At 46.1% G+C, this 22,500-nt stretch overlaps 1 protein-coding gene across 1 annotated transcript in view; it reads left to right on the top strand.

Moving 5' to 3' along the window:
• prdm10 (PR domain containing 10) overlaps positions 1 to 22,500 on the top strand; it is a gene marked incomplete in the record, with an annotated part of 75,712 nt that overhangs the window by 8,074 nt on the left and 45,138 nt on the right. The window contains 7 exon segments of the mRNA XM_031795485.1: positions 929 to 1,106; positions 2,323 to 2,564; positions 7,317 to 7,517; positions 13,743 to 13,815; positions 18,566 to 18,683; positions 18,813 to 18,933; positions 20,193 to 20,495. Coding sequence (XP_031651345.1) covers positions 929 to 1,106; positions 2,323 to 2,564; positions 7,317 to 7,517; positions 13,743 to 13,815; positions 18,566 to 18,683; positions 18,813 to 18,933; positions 20,193 to 20,495 — 1,236 coding nt within the window.

The following is a 22,500-nucleotide window of genomic DNA, read 5'->3' as shown; positions in this document are numbered from 1 at the left end:
TGACATTTACTTTGTTTACAGACACTGGACTAAAACAGTTTATATTTTGGGGTCCTCCGTCGTAGTACGGATGAAGCCTGAGCTAGAATGTGAAGCTAACTGAAGCTGGTTAGCTGTTAGCTGTAGAAAACCCAGAGCCGATGTAGCTTTCTTTTGTAGGATACCCCTCCTTCATGAGATACCCCTCCTTCATGAGATACCCCTCCTTCATGAGATACCCCTCTGCACTTTCAATGTAGATTCTCCATTGGGCATGGAGAAGGTAGCTCTCCAGGAACAGGGTTGGAGTTAAAACCTCCAGGAGGGTCTCTCTCCAGGAACAGGGTTGGAGTTAAAACCTCCAGGAGGGTATCTCTCCAGGAACAGGGTTGGAGTTAAAACCTCCAGGAGGGTCTCTCTCCAGGAACAGGGTTGGAGTTAAAACCTCCAGGAGGGTATCTCTCCAGGAACAGGGTTGGAGTTAAAACCTCCAGGAGAAGGTAGCTCTCCAGGAACAGGGTTGGAGTTAAAACCTACAGGAGGGTATCTCTCCAGGAACAGGGTTGGAGTTAAAACCTCCAGGAGAAGGTAGCTCTCCAGGAACAGGGTTGGAGTTAAAACCTACAGGAGGGTATCTCTCTCCAGGAACAGGGTTGGAGTTAAAACCTACAGGAGGGTATCTCTCTCCAGGAACAGGGTTGGAGTTAAAACCTACAGGAGGGTATCTCTCCAGGAACAGGGTTGGAGTTAAAACCTACAGGAGGGTATCTCTCCAGGAACAGGGTTGGAGTTAAAACCTACAGGATGGTATCTCCAGGAACAGGGTTGGAATTAAAACCTACAGGAGGGTATCTCTCCAGGAACAGGGTTGGAGTGATCTCTCCAGGAACAGGGCTGGAGAGGTCTGGTCCACACCTATAACCATACCTTTTCATCCTTTCTACCCCAGGGTCAGCTGTCTGTGTCCAGTTCCCTCCCTTCCATGGCTGGGATGGTTGACCCTTCCTCCAGCCCCCTGGGGGCCACATCCACAGAGGATTCAGACGAAGAGGATGATGACGAAGATGACTCGGACCTAGATGACTGGGAGCCTAGCGCGCCACAGGCCTTTACACCACACAACCTCTGTGAGTGTTTTTACCTCCCAGGTGATGGGGCTCTTCTGGATGTCTACTAGGGACAGGAGTTTTACCTTCCAGGTGATGGGGCCTTCTGAATGTCTACTAGGGACAGGAGTTTTACCTCCCTGGTGATGGGGCCTTCTGGGGATGTCTACTAGGGACAGGAGTCTTACCTCCCAGGTGTGGGGCCTTCTGGATGTCTACTAGGGACAGGAGTTTTACCTCCCAGGTGTGGGGCCTTCTGGATGTCTACTAGGGACAGGAGTCTTACCTCCCAGGTGTGGGGCCTTCTGGATGTCTACTAGGGACAGGAGTCTTACCTCCCAGGTGTGGGGCCTTCTGGATGTCTACTAGGGACAGGAGTCTTACCTCCCAGGTGATGGCGCCTTCTGGATGTCTACTAGGGACAGGAGTTTTACCTCCCAGGTGATGGGGCTCTTCTGGATGTCTACTAGGGACAGGAGTTTTACCTCCCTGGTGATGGGGCTCTTCTGGATGTCTACTAGGGACAGGAGTTTTACCTCCCTGGTGATGGGGCCTTCTGGATGTCTACTTGGGACAGGAGTTTTACCTGACTGTGACAGGACCAATACTGCTTTGTGTTAATACTGACAGTTCAAATGACAATGAACTCATTCTTTATTTCTGTTTTTCTTCCCTCTATCTTTCTCTCTCTCTTTCTCTCCCTCTTTCTCTCTCTCTCTCCCTCTTTCTCTCTCTTTCTCTCCGTCTTTATCTCTCTCTCTCCCTCTTTCTCTCTCTTTCTCTCCCTCTTTCTCTCTCTTTCTCTTTCTCTCTCCCTCCTCTCTCTCTCTCTCTCTCCCTCCTCCTCTCTCTCCCTCCTCCCCCCTCCTCCTCCTCTCTCCCTCCTCCCTCCTCCTCTCTCCCCCCTCCTCCTCCTCTCTCCCCCCTCCTCCTCCTCTCTCCCCCCTCCTCCTCCTCTCTCTCCCTCCTCCTCTCCCCCCTCCTCTCTCTCTCCCTCCTCTCTCTCTCCCTCCTCCTCTCCTCCCTCCTCTCTCTCTCCCTCCTCCTCTCTCCCTCCTCCCCCCTCCTCCTCCTCTCTCTCTCCCTCCTCTCCCTCCCTCCCTCCCTCCCTCCCTCCCTCCCTCCCTCCCTCCCTCCCTCCCTCCCTCCCTCCTCTCTCCCTCCCTCCCTCCTCCTCCTCCTCTCCCTCCTCCTCCCCCCTCCTCCTCCCCCCTCCTCCTCCCTCCTCCTCTCTCAGGGTGTGAGGAATGCAACATCTCCAACACATCAGTGTGTGTGAAGCATGGCGCCCTCCACCCCATCCCTAACCGTCCAGTGGTGTCCCGGGCACGGGCCAGCCTCCCCCTTGTTCTCTACATAGACCGCTTCCTAGGGGGAGTCTTCTCCAAGAGACGCATACCCAAGAGGACCCAGTTCGGCCCTGTGGAGGGACCCCTGGTCAGACAGGGACAACTTCACGATCACTACATCCACCTCAAGGTAAGTTGACCTCTCTGTTTTCTACAAGAATTTAGAATCTCTTCTGCATTATCATTAACAGCAGACTTGTACATTTCCTCAGTGAAAACAATGTGCTAAGAAAAGGTCAAATGGGCTTTTTACCAAATTAGCATATGACAGACCACGTATTCACCCTGCACACCCTAACCAAACAAACCAAAACAAAGGCAAAGTTTCTCATTCTTTGTTGATTTAAAAAAAAGCCTGTGTCTCAATTTGGCATGAGGGTCTGCAATACAAATGGATTGATTTCAAGGATTTCAACTTCATTCAACTGAGTTCTAAACCTCCTCTTGGAGCTAAATGAGGAAATTACATGTCTAATTTGAAGATATATTTAAAAAAAATGGGATCTTGGCACATCGAATTCACTGCAGAGCTCTTGAAAGGATTTCAGTGTAGTGGTTTTCTGATGAAATAGGTCTGAAAAGGTCCTGATTCCTAGAGTATGCCAAAGATTAAAGTTGGCATCCCTCAGAGCTTTTGGCAAGTCTGGGCTGCCTACTATAGGCAAGTGAGAACATATTTGGGAGGAAAGGCCCAGGTATTTCTTACAGTCCCTCCACGCTAGTAGGGTGCTGTAAATCACAAAGGTTTTGGGCTATGTTGCCCACTTCACTAAATTAATGAATATAATTGAGATGAAGGGCAATGAACCACAGGATTGGGCTTCTATCTGAATCCACGTTGACTCTTGTCTGTTTGTGATCCATGTTAGCATGTTGCGGATTTGGGCAGACCAGTAGTACAATTGAAGGGCGGGAAGGGCAAGACCACCCTTAGATTCAGGTTTCGATAGAGTGGAAAACTTGATCCTAGGGTTTTTATTGCCCCATATAAATTTGGTGATGCTTTGGTTAGTTGTTTTGGAGAAGGAAACTGGGAGATAGCATGGGAGCATCTGAAATAAGTAGTTCAGTCTAGGGAGGAGAAGGAAACTGGGAGATAGCATGGGAGCAACTGAAATAAGTAGTTCAGTCTAGGGAGGAGAAGGAAACTGGGAGATAGCATGGGAGCATCTGAAATAAGTAGTTCAGTCTAGGGAGGAGAAGCAAACTGGGAGATAGCATGGGAGCATCTGAAATAAGTAGTTCAGTCTAGGGAGGAGAAGGAAACTGGGAGATAGCATGGGAGCATCTGAAATAAGTAGTTCAGTCTAGAGAGGAGAAGGAAACTGGGAGATAGCATGGGAGCATCTGAAATAAGTAGTTCAGTCTAGGGAGGAGAAGGAAACTGGGAGATAGCATGGGAGCATCTGAAATAAGTAGTTCAGTCTAGGGAGGAGAAGGAAACTAGGAGATAGCATGGGAGCATCTGAAATAAGTAGTTCAGTCTAGGGAGGAGAAGGAAACTAGGAGATAGCATGGGAGCATCTGAAATATGTAGTTCAGTCTAGGGAGGACGTTCATACGGATTACATTAATTCTTCCTACTAAGCTAATTGGGAGGGAGATCCAGGTTTGGAGATCGTTCTTGATTCGGTCCAGGAGTGGGAGATCATTTTCCTTGAAAAGGCTATTCAGATCTGGTGTTATGAAGATCCCGAGGTATTGAAACCCCTGTGTTTTTCATTGGAAAGGACATAGTGTCTTCATAGAGCTGGTGAGTGTAATATTGAGAGGGCAGACAGTGGATGAGCAGGATAGGGGGTCCTTGTCCTTTTTTAGCAACACTGTAATGCGAGCTGTGTGCATTGAGTCTGGGAGAACTCAGTTTCTGCAACAGTCCTCCAGCATGGGCATGAAGATAGGGCTGAGCTGGGGCCAAAAAGCTTCGTAGAACTCTCTGGGGAATCCATCTGGGCCTGGGGACTTATTAGGTGGCATGGAGGTAATTGCCTCCAGGATCTAAGGGGGAGTTGAGATCTTCTTGGTCGGTCTCTGATAGTTTAGGTAGCGAGATTCCCTCTAGGAAAGAGTGGAGTTCTGCCTCCGTGTGTTTTCTCTCAGAGGTATATAGTTTGCAGTAAAAATCATGAAAAGTGAAATTGATCTTTTTTTTTGGGTCATATGTGACCTCGTCCTCTGCTGTTCGGATAGCCATGATTGTACGCTCTGACTGCTCTTTTTTTAATTGGTAAGCAAGCAATCTACTGGGCCTATTGCTATACTCATGGTATTTCTGTTTAGTAAAGAAAACGTCTGTTTTTTGTATCTCCCGAGTGTAGTCCAAATTCAGTTTGGCTTTGGCTGCTTTAAGGTGACTCCAGGAGGTGCTGTCTGGGGATTGTTTATGTGCTTTTTCACAGCGTTCCAGCTCCCTCTCGTGATCTAACCTCTTCCATTGCTTTTTTCTGAGAGGAAGCATACGCAATTAGATGACCTCTTAGTGTGGCTTTGGCAGCGTCCCACATTGTGGCCGGAGAAACAGGAGAATCTTTATTGTCTTGTGTGTAGTTGTCTATCCATGTAGTTACCAGTGTATGGAACACGTCGTTTGATAACATGGAGGTGTTCAATTTCCAGCTCTTTGACCTCGGGATGTTTTTGCAGAGGTCAAAGCGGAGGTGGACAAAGGCGTGATCTGAAAGTGTTATGGGTCCGATTGTACACGTGGCTGAATTTATGAAACTCTTTGGGATAAAAATGTAATCTATACGGGAGTAGGTGTTATGGACATTAGAGTAGTATGTATAGGCCATAGATGAGCTATTAGTCTCTCTCCACAGATATCTATCAGTCCCATCTCTTTAGTAAGAGAGTTCAACATCTTTGCAGATCTAGGATTTGTGGTGGGGACTTGAGATGATTTGTCTAGGGTTGGGTTAAGGGTACAATTAAAATCTCCGGCCACCACGCCAAAGGAGACACAATGCTCATTGAACAGGGTTATCATTTTTGACATGAAGGCAGGAGTATCTGTGTTAGGGGCGTATATGTTTAAGATAGTAATTGGTTGACCATATAGTGACCCAGTTATCAGAATAAATCTCCGGATCAGATATGTTTTTGTCCATTATGAATGGCTGCGCCTCTACTGTTTGATTCGAGAGATGAGAAAAACACCTGTCCCACCCAAGCTCTGCGGAGTTTGGCATGTTCAGCATCACAGAGGTGTGTCTCTTGTAATAGCGCGATGTCTACTGTTTGATTCGAGAGATGAGAAAAACACCTGTCCCACTCTGCGGAGTTTGGCATGTTCAGCATCACAGAGGTGTGTCTCTTATAATAGCGCGATGTCTACTGTTTGCATTACATGCCCTAGACCACGGCAGTTCCATGTCAATAGATTTAAGGTACTAGTCATCGTCATCGAGCAGTAATCGAACTTTAGTGCAAGTCATCTCTGGGTAAAAGTGGATAGTAATTACAGCTGTGTTCACGTAAAAGGAAAATAAATGGTGTACATAAAATAATCATCTCTGAACACCGAGTTCCCAAACAAGTCGACACATCCCGTTGGATCTATTACCCCCTCCGCTCAGTCTCAATTCTGTGTTCCGAATAAAACAAGAACCTGGGAACAGTTAGCAACGCACAACGTCTCACCACCAAAGAAATGCCTCATCCTCTCCACCCCGCATTGAGTAAATGACACAGTAGAATAGAATAGGGGGGGGTCCTCTTGCTCCTGGCGCTAGTTTTTTCTGAAGCTAGCTTCTTCTTAGAGGCCTTTTCCGGCGCTAACGCTCGAGTCCGGGTAAAAATGTCACCTGTTTGTAGCCGCCATGACTTTTTCTTACTAAAGCTAAATGAGTTTGAACTTGGAGTGGAGGTACGATTAGGAATTGGAAACGACTTGTGCAGAGCTCTTAGTTCATGCGGCCATCTCGTTCAAGGGTCACGTGACCCCCCCCCTCGTAGTGTATTTCTGTATTGGTTTAGTGATTCACCGTAGTGAAGCCGTAGACGCAGGTTTTCTGGGTCTCTTAGGTTTTTGGATTCTTCATCAAACCATTTGTCATTGTTGTTCATTTTCTTCGGTTCTCTGCTGGACATTTTTAGATTTGATAAGGAAGCTGAGAGGTCATTTATACTGCTTAGATTTTCTACTGCCAAGTTTACACCTTCACTGTTACAGTGGAATGTTTTGTCCAGGAAGTTGTCTAAAAGGGATTGATAGTTTTATAGCCTGATAGCCTAATAGTTTTTTGGTAGATTTCTACACTACATTCCTTCCATCTATTGCATTTCTTTATATCATTCAGTTTCTTTGGCTTTGATGCCTCATGATAGAGTATTGCTCTGTTTAAGTAGACTGTGATGTTGCTGTGGTCTGATAGGGGTGTCAGTGGGCTGACTGTGAACGCTCTGAGAGACTCTGGGTTGAGGTCAGTGATAAAGTAGTCTACAGTACTACTGCCAAGAGATGAGCTATAGGTGTACCTACCATAGGAGTCCCCTCGAAGCCTACCATTGACTATGTACATACCCAGCGTGCGACAGAGCTGCAGGAGTTGTGACCCGATTTTGTTGGTTATATTGTCGTAGCTGTGTCTAGGCGGGCAAATGGGGGAGGGAATGCTGTCACCTCCAGGTAGGAGGTGTAGGTGTGAGTTGGGCCTGTTGCAGGATGGGGCGTGGGGAGGGTGTATTAGTGGGGGTTGGGCCTGTTGCAGGATGGGGCGTGGGGGGAGGGTCTATTAGTGGGGGTTGGGCCTGTTGCAGGATGGGGCGTGGGGGGAGGGTGTATTAGTGGGGGTTGGGCCTGTTTCTCTTCTGTCATGTTGAGGTCTCTCTTCTCTCTGTAGCTGTGTATTGTCTCTAACTCATCCCTCTCTTCTCTCTGTAGCTGTGCATGCTGGATGTAGACAAGGACATGGAGAAGTCGGATGACATGTGGGTGGACCTATCTGACGAGGACATCTGTAATTGGCTGATGTTTGTTCGGCCCGCCCAGAACCACCTGGAACAGAACCTGGTAGCCTATCAGTACGGCTCTGAAATCTTCTACACAACCATCAAGAACATCCAGCCCAAACAGGAGCTGAAGGTAGGTTGTCAGAACGGATACCGTGTCTGGTCGCCGACCGAGCTGACTGATCTACACATCATAATCGCTAGTTGTTTCTGATGCGAGGTGATCAGTCAGCGATTGTAATGTCATCCATCTGCAACATGCAAACTGTTCCTAATAAAAACACACATGGTTGACTGCTCTTCAGAGGGCTGCACTACGTAGCAGGTCTACACTACGTAGCAGGTCTACACTACGTAGCAGGTCTACACTACGTAGCAGGTCTACACTACGTAGCAGGTCTACACTACGTAGCAGGTCTGCACTACGTAGCAGGTCTACACTACGTAGCAGGTCTATACTACGTAGCAGGTATACACTACGTAGCAGGTCTACACTACGTAGCAGGGCTATACTACGTAGCAGGTCTACACTACGTAGCAGGTCTACACTACGTAGCAGGTCTACACTACGTAGCAGGTCTACACTACGTAGCAGGGCTATACTACGTAGCCGGTTTGAGGAGTAAGCGAGGTAACTTTGGTCAACTCTTGAGTTCAATTCGGGATAACCAGTCACACGAAGTGGCTCACCTTCTAGCCAGGTACATTTCTATGGCAACGAATCTTTCAGAACTAACCCGCTCCAGGGCAGGCTAACTCACTGCTAACTCACTGCTAACTCACTGCTAACTCACTGCTAACTCACTGCTAACTCACTGCTAACTCACTGCTAACTCACTGCTAACTCACTGCTAACTCACTGCTAACTCACTGCTAACTCACTGCTAACTCACTGCTAACTCCGCTTACCCTGAATGAAATGACTGAGATCAGATTCCCTCCCTCTTGCAAAGATCGTGTCATTATCACCTTAATTTGAGGAAGATTTAATGATTTTAAAATATTTTATTTATCAAAAGTTTTTTGGTGTCCAATTTTTTTTTAAATCTTCAAATATCATATAAATGTAGTATTTAGACAGAATGCATTCTCACACAGTAAAACGTTTTGTCTGACTTAAGCACACCGAAGACGGCATTATCGATAAGTAATGAAATGAAGACCGAACACACATCTATTACTAGTATCTATATCTAGTAGCCTGCTGATTTTACCAGATAACATTTCCTTCATTTTGATTTCGCCACAAATGAAAAATGAATCACTGAATTGCCCGTTGATGTTTCAGCATTGACTCAATGAAGAGTTTGGCGTTCGACTAGCCTCCGTGAAACACGCGCAGTTCCAACAGGGCTCTGAAGACCAGGAGTTTTATGATGCAGGATGGGGCGTGGGGGGGTGTATTAGTGGGGGTTGGGCCTGTTGCAGGATGGGGCGTGGGGGGGTGTATTAGTGGGGGTTGGGCCTGTTGCAGGATGGGGCGTGGGGGGGTGTATTAGTGGGGGTTGGGCCTGTTGCAGGATGGGGCGTGGGGGGGTGTATTAGTGGGGGTTGGGCCTGTTGCAGGATGGGGCGTGGGGGGGGTGTATTAGTGGGGGTTGGGCCTGTTGCAGGATGGGGCGTGGGGTGGGGTGTATTAGTGGGGGTTGGGCCTGTTGCAGGATGGGGCGTGGGGGGGTGTATTAGTGGGGGTTGGGCCTGTTGCAGGGTGGGGGGGTATTATTGGGGGTTGGGCCTGTTGCAGGATGGGGCGTGGGGGGGATGTATTGGTGGGGGTTGGGCCTGTTGCAGGATTGGGGCGTGGGGGGTGTATTAGTGGGGGTTGGGCCTGTTGCAGGATGGGGCGTGGGGGGGTGTATTAGTGGGGGTTGGGCCTGTTGCAGGATGGGGCGTGGGGGGGGTTGTATTAGTGGGGGTTGGGCCTGTTGCAGGATGGGGCGTGGGGGGTGTATTAGTGGGGGTTGGGCCTGTTGCAGGGTGGGGGGGGTATTATTGGGGGTTGGGCCTGTTGCAGGATGGGGCATGGGGGGGTGTATTAGTGGGGGTTGGGCCTGTAGCAGGATGGGGCGTGGGGGGGGTGTGTATTAGTGGGGGTTTGCAGGATGATAATAGTTGTTGTAATGATAAGGCTTTCTTTCAGAAAGAAGCGAGTGCAGATTCAATAGTGTCATTGTTGCACCATTACTAAAGCTAAAACGGTTTGCTTTGTAGCCCAACTAGATTAAAATATCTTATTTTATATTTTATTTTATTTTCTTTAATAACCTTTATTTAACTCGGCAAGTCAGTTAAGAACAAAATCTTATTTACAATGACGGTCTACCAAAAAGCCTCCTGCGGGGACGGGGGCCTGGGATTAAAATGTCAATATAAATATAGGACAATACACACATCACGACAAGAGAGACACCACATCACGACAAGAGAGACACCACATCACGACAAGAGAGACACCACATCACGACAAGAGAGACACCACATCACGACAAGAGAGACACCACATCACGACAAGAGAGACACCACATCACGACAAGAGAGACACCACATCACGACAAGAGAGACACCACATCACGGCAAGAGAGACACCACATCACGACAAGAGAGACACCACATCACGACAAGAGAGACACCACATCACGACAAGAGAGACACCACATCACGACAAGAGAGACACCACATCACGACAAGAGAGACACCACAACACCACATAAAGAGAGACACCACATCACGACAAGAGAGACACCACATCACGACAAGAGAGACACCACATCACGACAAGAGAGACACCACAACACTACATAAAGAGAGACCACAGCATGGTAGCAAAACAGCATGGTAGCAACATGACAACACAACATGACAACACAACATAGTAGCAACACAACATGACAACACAGCATGGTGGCAACACATGACAACACAACATGGTAGCAGCACAACATGGTAGCAACACAACATGACAACACAACATGACAACACAGCATGGTAACACCACATGACAACACAGCATGGTAGCAACACAACATGGTAGCAACACAGCATGGTAGCAACACAACATGACAACACAACATGGTAGCAACACAACATGGTAGCAACACAGCATGGTGACAACACAACATGGTAGAAACACAACATGGTAGAAACACAACATGGTAGAAACACAACACAACACAACATGACAACACAACAACACATGACAACACAACATGGTAGAAACACAACATGACAACACAACATGGTAGCAACACAACATGACAATACAACATGACAACACAACATGGTAGCAACACAACATGACAACACAACATGACAACACAACATGACAACACAACATGGTAGCAACACAACATGACAACACAGCATGGTAGCAACACAGCATGGTAGAAACACAACATGGTAGCAACACAACATGGCAACAAAACATGGTAGAAACACAACATGACAACATGACAACACAACATGACAACACAACATGACAACACAACATGGTAGAAACACAACATGACAACACCACATGGCAACACAGCATGGTAGAAACACAACATGACAACACAACATGGTAGAAACACAACATGGTAGCAACACAACAACACAACATGGTAGAAACACAACATGACAACACAACATGGTAGCAACACAGCATGGTAGCAACACAACATGGTAGAAACACAACATGGTAGCAACACAATATGACAACACAACATGGTAGAAACACAACATGACAACACAGCATGGTAGCAACACATGGTAGAAACACATGACAACACAACATGGTAGCAACACAGCATGGTAGCAACACAACATGGTAGAAACACAACATGGTAGAAACACAACATGGTAGCAACACAACATGACAACACAACATGGTAGCAACACAACATGACAACACAACATGGTAGAAACACATGACAACACAACATGGTAGAAACACAACAGGGTAGCAACACAACATGACAACACAACATGGTAGCAACACAACATGACAACACAACATGGTAGCAAAACAACATGGTAGCAACACAACATGACAACACAACATGGTAGCCACACAGCATGGTAGAAACACAACATGACAACACAGCATGGTGACAACACAACATGGTAGCAACAACATGACAACACAACATGACAACACAACATGGTAGCAACACAACATGGTAGAAACACAACGTAGCAACACAACATGACAACACAGCATGGTGACAACACAACATGGTAGCAACAACATGACAACACAACATGGTAGCAACACAACATGACAACACGACATTACAACACAGCACGGTAGCAACACAGCATAGTAGCAACAAGATGACAACACAACATGGTAGCAAGACAACATGGTAGCAACACAAGACATAGTACAAACATGATTGGGCACAGACAACAGCACAAAGGGCAAGAAGGTAGAGACAACAATACATCGGGCGAAGCAGTCACAACTGTCAGTAAGAGTCCATGATTTACCCATATTACAGACGCAACATTTTTTATAGCGGATCGCCAGGAACGCATTTTACATTCATAAACGTGTCGTGGGCCATTCTAAAAGTATGTGCACGTCATTAACCATTTGTTTACACTTTGTTTAGTCTGAGCCACGAGTTATTGGCTAGCTAGCTAACAACCTGGTAACGTTACCAGTATGTCAGTCACGTTACCTCATTGGCTAGCTAGCTAACAACCTGGTAACGTTACCAGTATATCAGTCACGTTACCTCATTGGCTAGCTAGCTAACAACCTGGTAACGTTACCAGTATATCAGTCACGTTACCTCATTGGCTAGCTAGCTAACAACCTGGTGACGCTACCAGTAAATCAGTCACGTTACCTCATTGGCTAGCTAGCTAACAACCTGGTAACGCTACCAGTATATCAGTCACGTTACCTCATTGGCTAGCTAGCTAACAACCTGGTAACGTTACCAGTATATCAGTCACGTTACCTCATTGGCTAGCTAGCTAACAACCTGGTAACGTTACCAATATATCAGTCACGTTCCCTCATTGGCTAGCTAGCTAACAACCTGGTAACGCTACCAGTATATCAGTCACGTTACCTCATTGGCTAGCTAGCTAACAACCTGGTAACGTTACCAATATATCAGTCACGTTCCCTCATTGGCTAGCTAGCTAACAACCTGGTAACGTTACCAGTATATCAAACATGTGGGGACATCTTCTTCGGGAAATCAATGACTAACGTCTTGCATATCCTCATCACAAACTCTGACGTTTTTAAAGAGACGGTGTACAAATTTCAATATGATTCATCTCAATAGTAAAGTAGTGTTTTATACACAATGTATAATCCTAATACTCCACAAATGACATTGTAATGTCAGTGACATTAGTATTAATATTTAAATTTTGTTATAATAACTGTCTTTACAGTGTTACTGGAGCACAACGTGTCCTTCAAAACTAACTACAATTCATATAGGCACAATATAGGCTGCATCTAAAACATAATAAATCTGGTGCTCCTAGAGTTCACGTGGTGCTCCTAGAGTTCACGTGGTGCTCCTAGATTTCACGCGGTGCTCCTAGATTTCACGCGGTGCTCCCAGAGTTCACGCGGTGCTCCCAGAGTTCACGCGGTGCTCCCAGAGTTCACGCGGTGCTCCCAGAGTTCACGCGGTGCTCCCAGAGTTCACGCGGTGCTCCCAGAGTTCACGCGGTGCTCCCAGAGTTCACGCGGTGCTCCCAGAGTTCACGCGGTGCTCCTAGCTAACAACCTGGTAACGCTACCAGTATATCAGTCACGTTACCTCATTGGCTAGCTAGCTAACAACCTGGCACCGCCGCGGTGCTCCTAGATTTCACGCGGTGCTCCTAGATTTCACGCGGTGCTCCTAGATTTCATGCGGTGCTCCTATCGTTTTTAAGTTGCGAGCACCCGTGCTACTGATTTTTGTTTTGTATTTAATTCTTTATTTAGAGCCCTGGTTACAAGTCTGCAAGAGTTAGCGGGCAGGCGAACGAGCGATGTCCGCCGTCGTAGTACGGATGAAGCCTGAGCTAGAATGTGAAGCTAACTGAAGCTGGATGCTGGTAGCTGTAGAAAACCCAGAGTCGATGTAGCTTTCTTTTGTAGGATACCCCTCAAAGCACATTATTATTGGGGCGGTGGGCTAGGCTAGTGGTTAGAGCGTTGGACTAGTAACCGGAAGGTTGCGAGTTCAAACCCCCCGAACTGACAAGGTACCAATCTGTCGTTCTGCCCCTGAACAGGCAGTTAAACCCACTGTTCCCAGGCCGTCATTGAAAATAAGAATTTGTTCTTAACTGACTTGCCCGGTTAAATAAAGGTAAAATAAAATGATAAAGAGATGGACATGTTTCTTCTTTCCCCCAGGTGTGGTATGCAGCGTCATACGCCGAGTTTGTCAATCAGAAGATCCATGATGTCACGGACGAAGAGAGGAAAGGTGGGTGTCTGTGCTTCGTTCAAACAGCAACACTGTTGTGTAGCTTTGTCTATGATAGAAGTGATGGTGATGTTTATCTATTTATTATTATTATATTATTTATTATTTATTTATGTTGTCTCTGCAGCTTTAAAAACAAAATATTGTAACATTTATTTTCCGTTCCGTGGTCTTTGGTCGTATGTCAGTACTACAGTGCCTTCCTGCTCCTTCCACCGTGGCGTTGACACTATACCCATAATGACTAAGTGAAAATATGGTTTTGGACATTTTTACTGAAAATGAAAAACAGAAATGTCAGTCCGACCAAACTGAGCATCCGAAGAAGGACATTGGACAGGATGGTGAACAAGAACCCAATGACCACTCTGACTGAACTACAGAGTTCCTTGGCTGAGATGGGAGAACCTGCCAGAAGGACAACAGTCTCTACAGCACGTCACCAACCTGGGCTTTATGAGAGAGTGGCCAGACTGAAGCCACGACTGACAACAGTCTCTACAGCACGTCACCAATCTGGGCTTTATGAGAGAGTGGCCAGACTGAAGCCACGACTGACAACAGTCTCTACAGCACGTCACCTGGGCTTTATGAGAGAGTGGTCAGACTGAAGCCACTACTGACAACAGTCTCTACAGCACGTCACCAGCCTGGGCTTTATGAGAGAGTGGCCAGACTGAAGCCACTACTGACAAAAAGTTTACCTGGAGTTTGCTACAACAACAAATGCATGTGAAAGACTCAGAGCATAAGGCAAAAGATTCTGTGGTCTGATGAGACAAAAATGTAACTATTTGACCTGAATGCAAAGCACTATGTCTGTAGAAACCAGGCACAGCTCATCATTCATCTAACACCATCCCTACCGCGAAGCATGGTGGGAGATGCTTTAAAGCAGCAGGGACTGGGAGATTGGTAAGGATAGAGGGAACAATGGATGGAGCCAAATACAGAGTACCTGCTTCAGAGTGCGAACAACCTTGGACTGAGGCGAAGATTTTACATTCCAACACAGACAAAGACCCCAAGAATACAGCCAAAGCTTCAGAACAAGAATGTGAAACTTTAATCTCGTTGAAACTCTGTGGAAAGACTTGAAGATTGCTGTTCACCGCCGCTCCCCATCTAACTTAACATAGCTTGAGAAATTCTGCAAATGCAGATGGACAAAGTTGAAACCGACATACCCGAAGCTTTAATCGTCACCAAACGGGCTTATACAAAGTATAATGTATTGTGTACAGTTGAAGTAGGAAGTTTACATCCACTCAGGTTGGAGTCATTAAAACTAGTTTACATCCACTCAGGTTGGAGTCATTAAAACTAGTTTACATCCACTCAGGTTGGAGTCATTAAAACTAGTTTACATACACTTAGGTTGGAGTCATTAAAACTAGTTTACATACACTCAGGTTGGAGTCATTAAAACTAGTTGACATACACTCAGGTTGGAGTCATTCAAACTAGTTTTTCAACCACTCCACAAACAAACAAACAAGTCGGTTAGGACATCTACTTTGTGCACAAGTCATTTTTCCAACAATTGTTCACAGAGATTATTTCACTTATAATTCACTGTATCACAATTCCAGTGGGTCTGAAGTTTACATACGCTAAGTTGACTGTGCCTTTAAACCGCTTGGAAAATTCCAGAAAATGATGTCATGGCTTTAGAAGATTCTAATAGGCTAATTGACATCATTTGAGTCGATTGGTGGTGTATTTCAAGGCCTACCTTCAAACTCAATGCCACTCAGTGCTTGACATCATGTGAAAATCAGCCAAGACCTAAGAAAAAAAATTGTAGACCTCCACAAGTCTGGTTCATCCTTGGGAGCAATTTCCAAATGCCTGAAGGTACCACATTCATCTGTATAAACAATAGTATGCAAGTATAAACACCATGGGACCACGCAGCTGTCATACCGCTCAGGAAGGAGACGTGTTCTCTCTCCTCGAGATGATCGTACTGTGGTGTGAAAAGTGCAAATCAATCCCAGAACAACAGCAAAGGACCCTGTGAAGATGCTGGAGGAAACAGGTACAAAAGTATCTATATCCACAGTAAAACGAGTCCTATATCGACATAACCTGAAAGGCCGCTGAGCAAGGAAGAAGCCACTGCTCCAAAACCGCCATTAAAAAAGCCAGACTACGGTTTGCAACTGCACATGGGGACAAAGATCGTACTTTTAGGAGAAATGTCATTTGGTCTGATGAAACAAAAATAGAACCGTTTGGCCATAATGACCATCGTTATGTTTGGAGGAAAAAGGGGGAGGCTTGCAAGCCAAAGAACACCATCCCAACCGTGAAGCACGGGGGTGGCAGCATCATGTTGTGGGGGTGCTTTGCTGCAGGAGGGACTGGTGCACTTTGCAAAACAGATGGCATCATGAGGAAGGAAAATGATGTGGGTATATTGAAGCAACATCTCAAGACATGAGTCAGGAAGTTAAAGCTTGGTCACAAATGTTTGTTCCAAATGGACAATGACACCAAGCATACTTCCAAAGTTGTGGCAAAATGGCTTAAGGTCAACAAAGTCAAGGTAATGGAGCCCTGACCTCAATCCTATAGAACATTTGTAGGCTGAACTGAAAAAGCGTGTGCGAGCAAGGAGGCCTACAAACCTGACTCAGTTACACCAGCTCTGTCAGGAGGAATGGGCCAAAATTCACCCAACTTATTGTGGGAAGCTTGTGGAATGCTACCCAAAACATTTGACCCAAGTTAAACAATTTTAAGGCAATGCTGCCAAATACTAATTGAGTGTATGTAAACGTCTGACCCACTGGGAATGTGATGAAAGAAATAAAAGCTGAAATAAAATCACTCTCTACTATTATTCTGACATTTCACATTCTTAAAATAAAGTGGTGATCTTAACTGACCTAAAACAGGGAATTTATACTAGGATTAAATGTCAGGAATTGTGATAAACGGAGTTTAAATGTATTAGGTTTATGTAAACTACCGACGTCAACTGTATGTATGTGTTTGTAGCCTTGTCTATGATAGCAGTGATGTTTGCTCTGGGTCCTAATATTTTCTCTACACTACTGTAGTTGTTTGTTTCAGTACTGCAGGGCTTATTTAAATCCTAATGTTTCATCTGCTGTGGCAGGGTTCGATACTGCGACCTAAGCAGTCGAATTTGCGACGGTTTTGACGGTGCGACACAGATTTTTAATTGGTCGCCAGTGATTATTTTTATAATCCTGGTAACGCTGTAAAAACAAATATTTATATATTTATTCAAACCGTAATGTGCAATTTCCCAAAAATAAACCAACTAATCTATTTCCCCAGACCTCAAAATTGAAAAGAAAAAAAACTAAAAAAACTAAAAACTAAAATTGGTCTACTGATGTGATTTAAGCATTGTTGTGGAGCTGGAACATCCAATTGTCTTGTTTTTTTTTCAATTAAAAATGTGTGATTTGTTGAGTGAAAACTGGGGGACTCCAGCTCCAACTCCTCACTTTCTTCTTTTATTTATTGCCGGTGTTTCGTTCAATGATCTTTTTTTCTTCTAAATAGGCCCTCTAGAGGACTTTGCAGACACATGGAACTGAAATATGCAATAAATACATTTTTGCGATTTATTTGAACTTTATTTATTTGCTGTTACTGTAAATTGATTCAAATCAATACAAGAACACAAGGGACTGCTCATTTAAATACAAGAACACAAGGGACTGCTCATTTAAATACAAGAACACAAGGGACTGCTCATTTAAATACAAGAACACCATGGACTGCTCATTTAAATACAAGAACACAAGGGACTGCTCATTTAAATACAAGAACACAAGGGACTGCTCATTTAGGAGACGGCTAGTTGTTATTAACCTGGTTCTGCTAAGACGGCTAGTCATTATTAGCCTGGTTCTGCTAAGACGGCTAGTTGTTATTAACCTGGTTCTGCTAAGACGGCTAGTCGTTATTAGCCTGGTTCTGCTAAGACGGCTAGTCGTTATTAGCCTGGTTCTGCTAAGACGGCTAGTCATTATTAGCCTGGTTCTGCTAAGACGGCTAGTCGTTATTAGCCTGGTTCTGCTAAGACGGCTAGTCGTTATTAGCCTGGTTCTGCTAAGACGGCTAGTCGTTATTAGCCTGGTTCTGCTAAGACGGCTAGTCGTTATTAGCCTGGTTCTGCTAAGACGGCTAGTCGTTATTAGCCTGGTTCTGCTAAGACGGCTAGTCGTTATTAGCCTGGTTCTGCTAAGACGGCTAGTCGTTATTAGCCTGGTTCTGCTAAGGCGGCTAGTCGTTATTAGCCCGGTTCTGCTAAGACGGCTAGTCGTTATTAGCCCGGTTCTGCTAAGACGACTAGTCGTTATTAGCCCGGTTCTGCTAAGACGGCTAGTCGTTATTAGCCCGGTTCTGCTAAGACGGCTAGTCGTTATTAGCCCGGTTCTGCTAAGACGGCTAGTCGTTATTAGCCTGGTTCTGTAATGACAGCAGGTACATTATGGGACGCAGCCTAGGTCATTATGAATTCTAAAAGATATTATAAAACAATTGTTGCGACCAAATCATGTGCTGGTGCACCAGTGGAGAATTGAGTGTAACAGACCCATGACTGTGGTTGTGTTTTCAGTGTTACGCGAGCAGGAGAAGAACTGGCCCTGTTACGAGTGTAACAGACCCATGACTGTGGTTGTGTTTTCAGTGTTACGCGAGCAGGAGAAGAACTGGCCCTGTTACGAGTGTAACAGACCCATGACTGTGGTTGTGTTTTCAGTGTTACGCGAGCAGGAGAAGAACTGGCCCTGTTACGAGTGTAACAGACGCTTCATGAGTTCAGAACAGCTACAGCAGCACCTCAACATGCACGATGACAAACTGGACTGCGTCACCAGGTAACACAGTGGTCAACACCGGTCCCCAACAGTCCTCTCCTAGACCTGTAAAACACAGTAAAACACATAGTAAAAAGTCTGATTTAATTGAATGATCGAGTGGATCGACTTTAACCTGTGTTTCTGCAGACCGAAGGGGCGTGCTCGTGGGCGTGGCAGGAAGAGGTTTGGGACAGGAAGGAGACCGGGCCGCCCCCCTAAATTCATCCGGTTGGACCCTTCGAACGCCACGGCAGGGGACAAGACACCGGTACGTACAACTGTGTAACAGTCATAGTTTACTTTGAGACACTGTCCCAAATTGTCTCCTATTCTCTACGCAGTGCACTACTGTTAACCAGGGGCCTGTAATGCACTACTGTTAACCAGGGTCCTGTAGTACATTACTGTTAACCAGGGGCCTGTAGTGCATTACTGTTAACCAGGGGCCTGCAATGCATTACTGTTAACCAGGGGCCTGCAATGCATTACTGTTAACCAGGGGCCTGCAATGCATTACTGTTAACCAGGGGCCTGCAATGCATTACTGTTAACCAGGGGCCTGCAGTGCATTACTGTTAACCAGGGGCCTGCAGTGCATTAATGTTAACCAGGGGCCTGCAATGCATTACTGTTAACCAGGGGCCTGCAGTGCATTACTGTTAACCAGGGGCCTGCAGTGCATTATTAGTAAGGTCTACCTACATACTGATAGACCTGAATCTGAATGTGTCTGTCTCCATACTGATAGACCTGAATCTGAATGTGTCTGTCTCTATACTGATAGACCTGTATCTGAATGTGTCTGTCTCCATACTGATAGACCTGTATCTGAATGTGTCTGTCTCCATACTGATAGACCTGAATCTGAATGTGTCTGTCTCCATACTGATAGACCTGAATCTGAATGTGTCTGTCTCCATACTGATAGACCTGAATCTGAATGTGTCTGTCTCCATACTGATAGACCTGAATCTGAATGTGTCTGTCTCTATACTGATAGACCTGAATCTGAATGTGTCTGTCTCCATACTGATAGACCTGAATCTGAATGTGTCTGTCTCCATACTGATAGACCTGAATCTGAATGTGTCTGTCTCCATACTGATAGACCTGTATCTGAATGTGTCTGTCTCCATACTGATAGACCTGTATCTGAATGTGTCTGTCTCCATACTGATAGACCTGTATCTGAATGTGTCTGTCTCCATACTGATAGACCTGAATCTGAATGTGTCTGTCTCCATACTGATAGACCTGAATCTGAATGTGTCTGTCTCCATACTGATAGACCTGAATCTGAATGTGTCTGTCTCTATACTGATAGACCTGTATCTGAATGTGTCTGTCTCTATACTGATAGACCTGTATCTGAATGTGTCTGTCTCTATACTGATAGACCTGTATCTGAATGTGTCTGTCTCCATACTGATAGACCTGAATCTGAATGTGTCTGTCTCCATACTGATAGACCTGAATCTGAATGTGTCTGTCTCCATACTGATAGACCTGTATCTGAATGTGTCACAGGAGCTGCTGGGCTTCGTAGGGAAGTTGCCGTACGAGGAGAGAGTTGACGGAGCTCTGAATGGTTTCAAGGTGGTAGAGCTGGAGACAGACGGGGAGGGGGGTGGAGGGTTGGAGACAGAGGCACAACTAGACACCCCTGGAGGAGACCTGGCCCCCGACGCAGAAACAGACCCCCCACCCACCACCACCGACCCACCCCTACGCCCCATCAAAGATGACCCGTCCCAGAGCAGCGCCCCTGCCCCGGCAGAACCTCACCTCAGCCTCACCCCCCAGGACATGCGTCGGGCTAAGAGGATACGGGTAAGACTGGGGAGCGGACGAGGCCCTGTGCTGTGTTCAGTAGTGAAATGGGAGAAAACATATTGAAATGTAAAATAAATTTTAAAAAACACTTCAGGTAGCATTAAAGGTTTTCTCCTGTTTAGTGCCGACTGAACGCCACCCTGGTCTGTAGTGTTACCAGGAGTCATACAGTCCTGGTCTGTATTGTTACCAGGAGTCATACAGTCCTGGTCTGTAGTGTTACCAGGAGTCATACAGTCCTGGTCTGTAGTGTTACCAGGAGTCATACAGTCCTGGTCTGTAGTGTTACCAGGAGTCATACAGTCCTGGTCTGTAGTGTTACCAGGAGTCATACAGTCCTGGTCTGTAGTGTTACCAGGAGTCATACAGTCCTGGTCTGTAGTGTTACCAGGAGTCATACAGTCCTGGTCTGTAGTGTTACCAGGAGTCATACAGTCCTGGTCTGTAGTGTTACCAGGAGTCATACAGTCCTGGTCTGTAGTGTTACCAGGAGTCATACAGTCCTGGTCTGTAGTGTTACCAGGAGTCATACAGTCCTGGTCTGTAGTGTTACCAGGAGTCATACAGTCCTGGTCTGTAGTGTTACCAGGAGTCATACAGTCCTGGTCTGTATTGTTACCAGGAGTCATACAGTCCTGGTCTGTACTGTTACCAGGAGTCATACAGTCCTGGTCTGTACTGTTACCAGGAGTCATACAGTCCTGGTCTGTATTGTTACCAGGAGTCATACAGTCCTGGTCTGTAGTGTTACCAGGAGTCATACAGTCCTGGTCTGTAGTGTTTTACAGTCCTGGTCTGTAGTGTTACCAGGAGTCATACAGTCCTGGTCTGTAGTGTTTTACAGTCCTGGTCTGTAGTGTTACCAGGAGTCATACAGCCCTGGTCTGTAGTGTTTTACAGCCCTGGTCTGTATTGTTACCAGGAGTCATACAGTCCTGGTCTGTAGTGTTACCAGGAGTCATACAGTCCTGGTCTGTAGTGTTACCAGGAGTCATACACTCCTGGTCTGTAGTGTTACCAGGAGTCATACAGTCCTGGTCTGTAGCGTTACCAGGAGTCATGCAGCCCTGGTCTGTAGTGTTACCAGGAGTCATACAGTCCTGGTCTGTAGTGTTACCAGGAGTCATACAGTCCTGGTCTGTAGTGTTTTACAGCCCTGGTCTGTAGTGTTACCAGGAGTCATGCAGTCCTGGTCTGTAGTGTTGCCAGTAGTCATACAGTCCTGGTCTGTAGTGTTTTACAGTCCTGGTCTATAGTGTTACCAGGAGTCATACAGCCCTGGTCTGTAGTGTTTTACAGTCCTGGTCTGTAGTGTTTTACAGCCCTGGTCTGTAGTGTTACCAGGAGTCATACAGTCCTGGTCTGTAGTGTTACCAGGAGTCATACAGTCCTGGTCTGTAGTGTTACCAGGAGTCATGCAGCCCTGGTCTGTAGTGTTACCAGGAGTCATACAGACCTGGTCTGTAGTGTTTTACAGCCCTGGTCTGTAGTGTTTTACAGCCCTGGTCTGTAGTGTTACCAGGAGTCATACAGTCCTGGTCTGTAGTGTTACCAGTAGTCATGCAGTGTGTAGAGGCCAAGTCTTGACAACAGTATATTTCTCTCTTTCGTCTTAATGCCCCGTAAAGATGGACGTGCAGGTAGGTCGGGCTTGGAGGATGGAAGGGGTGGCTGTCATCTCCATGGTGTTTACGTGACATCTGAACCGTACGCCTCCATCTCCTATCCATTACATCTGTCCAGTCCTTCCTGCTTCAGTGGAATGCTGTGTTTTAAACAAAGTTGTCTATTTAAACGTTGTCTCTCTCTCCTCTCTCCTCTCCCTCTCTCCTCTCCCTCTCTCCTCTCATCTCTCTCCTCTCTCTCTCTCTCCTCCTCTCCTCTCTCTCTCTTCTCTCTCTCTCTCCTCCTCCTCTCTCTCTCTCTTCTCTTCGTTCCTCTCCTCTCCTCTCTCTCTCTCCTCTCTCTCTCTCTCTCCTCTCCTTCTCCTCTCTCTCTCTCT

The sequence above is a fragment of the Oncorhynchus kisutch genome, linkage group LG18, assembly GCF_002021735.2.
Source record: "Oncorhynchus kisutch isolate 150728-3 linkage group LG18, Okis_V2, whole genome shotgun sequence".
Taxonomy (NCBI): domain Eukaryota; kingdom Metazoa; phylum Chordata; class Actinopteri; order Salmoniformes; family Salmonidae; genus Oncorhynchus; species Oncorhynchus kisutch.
Note: the sequence above shows the minus strand (reverse complement) of the source record. Positions and strands in the feature narration are given on the sequence as shown.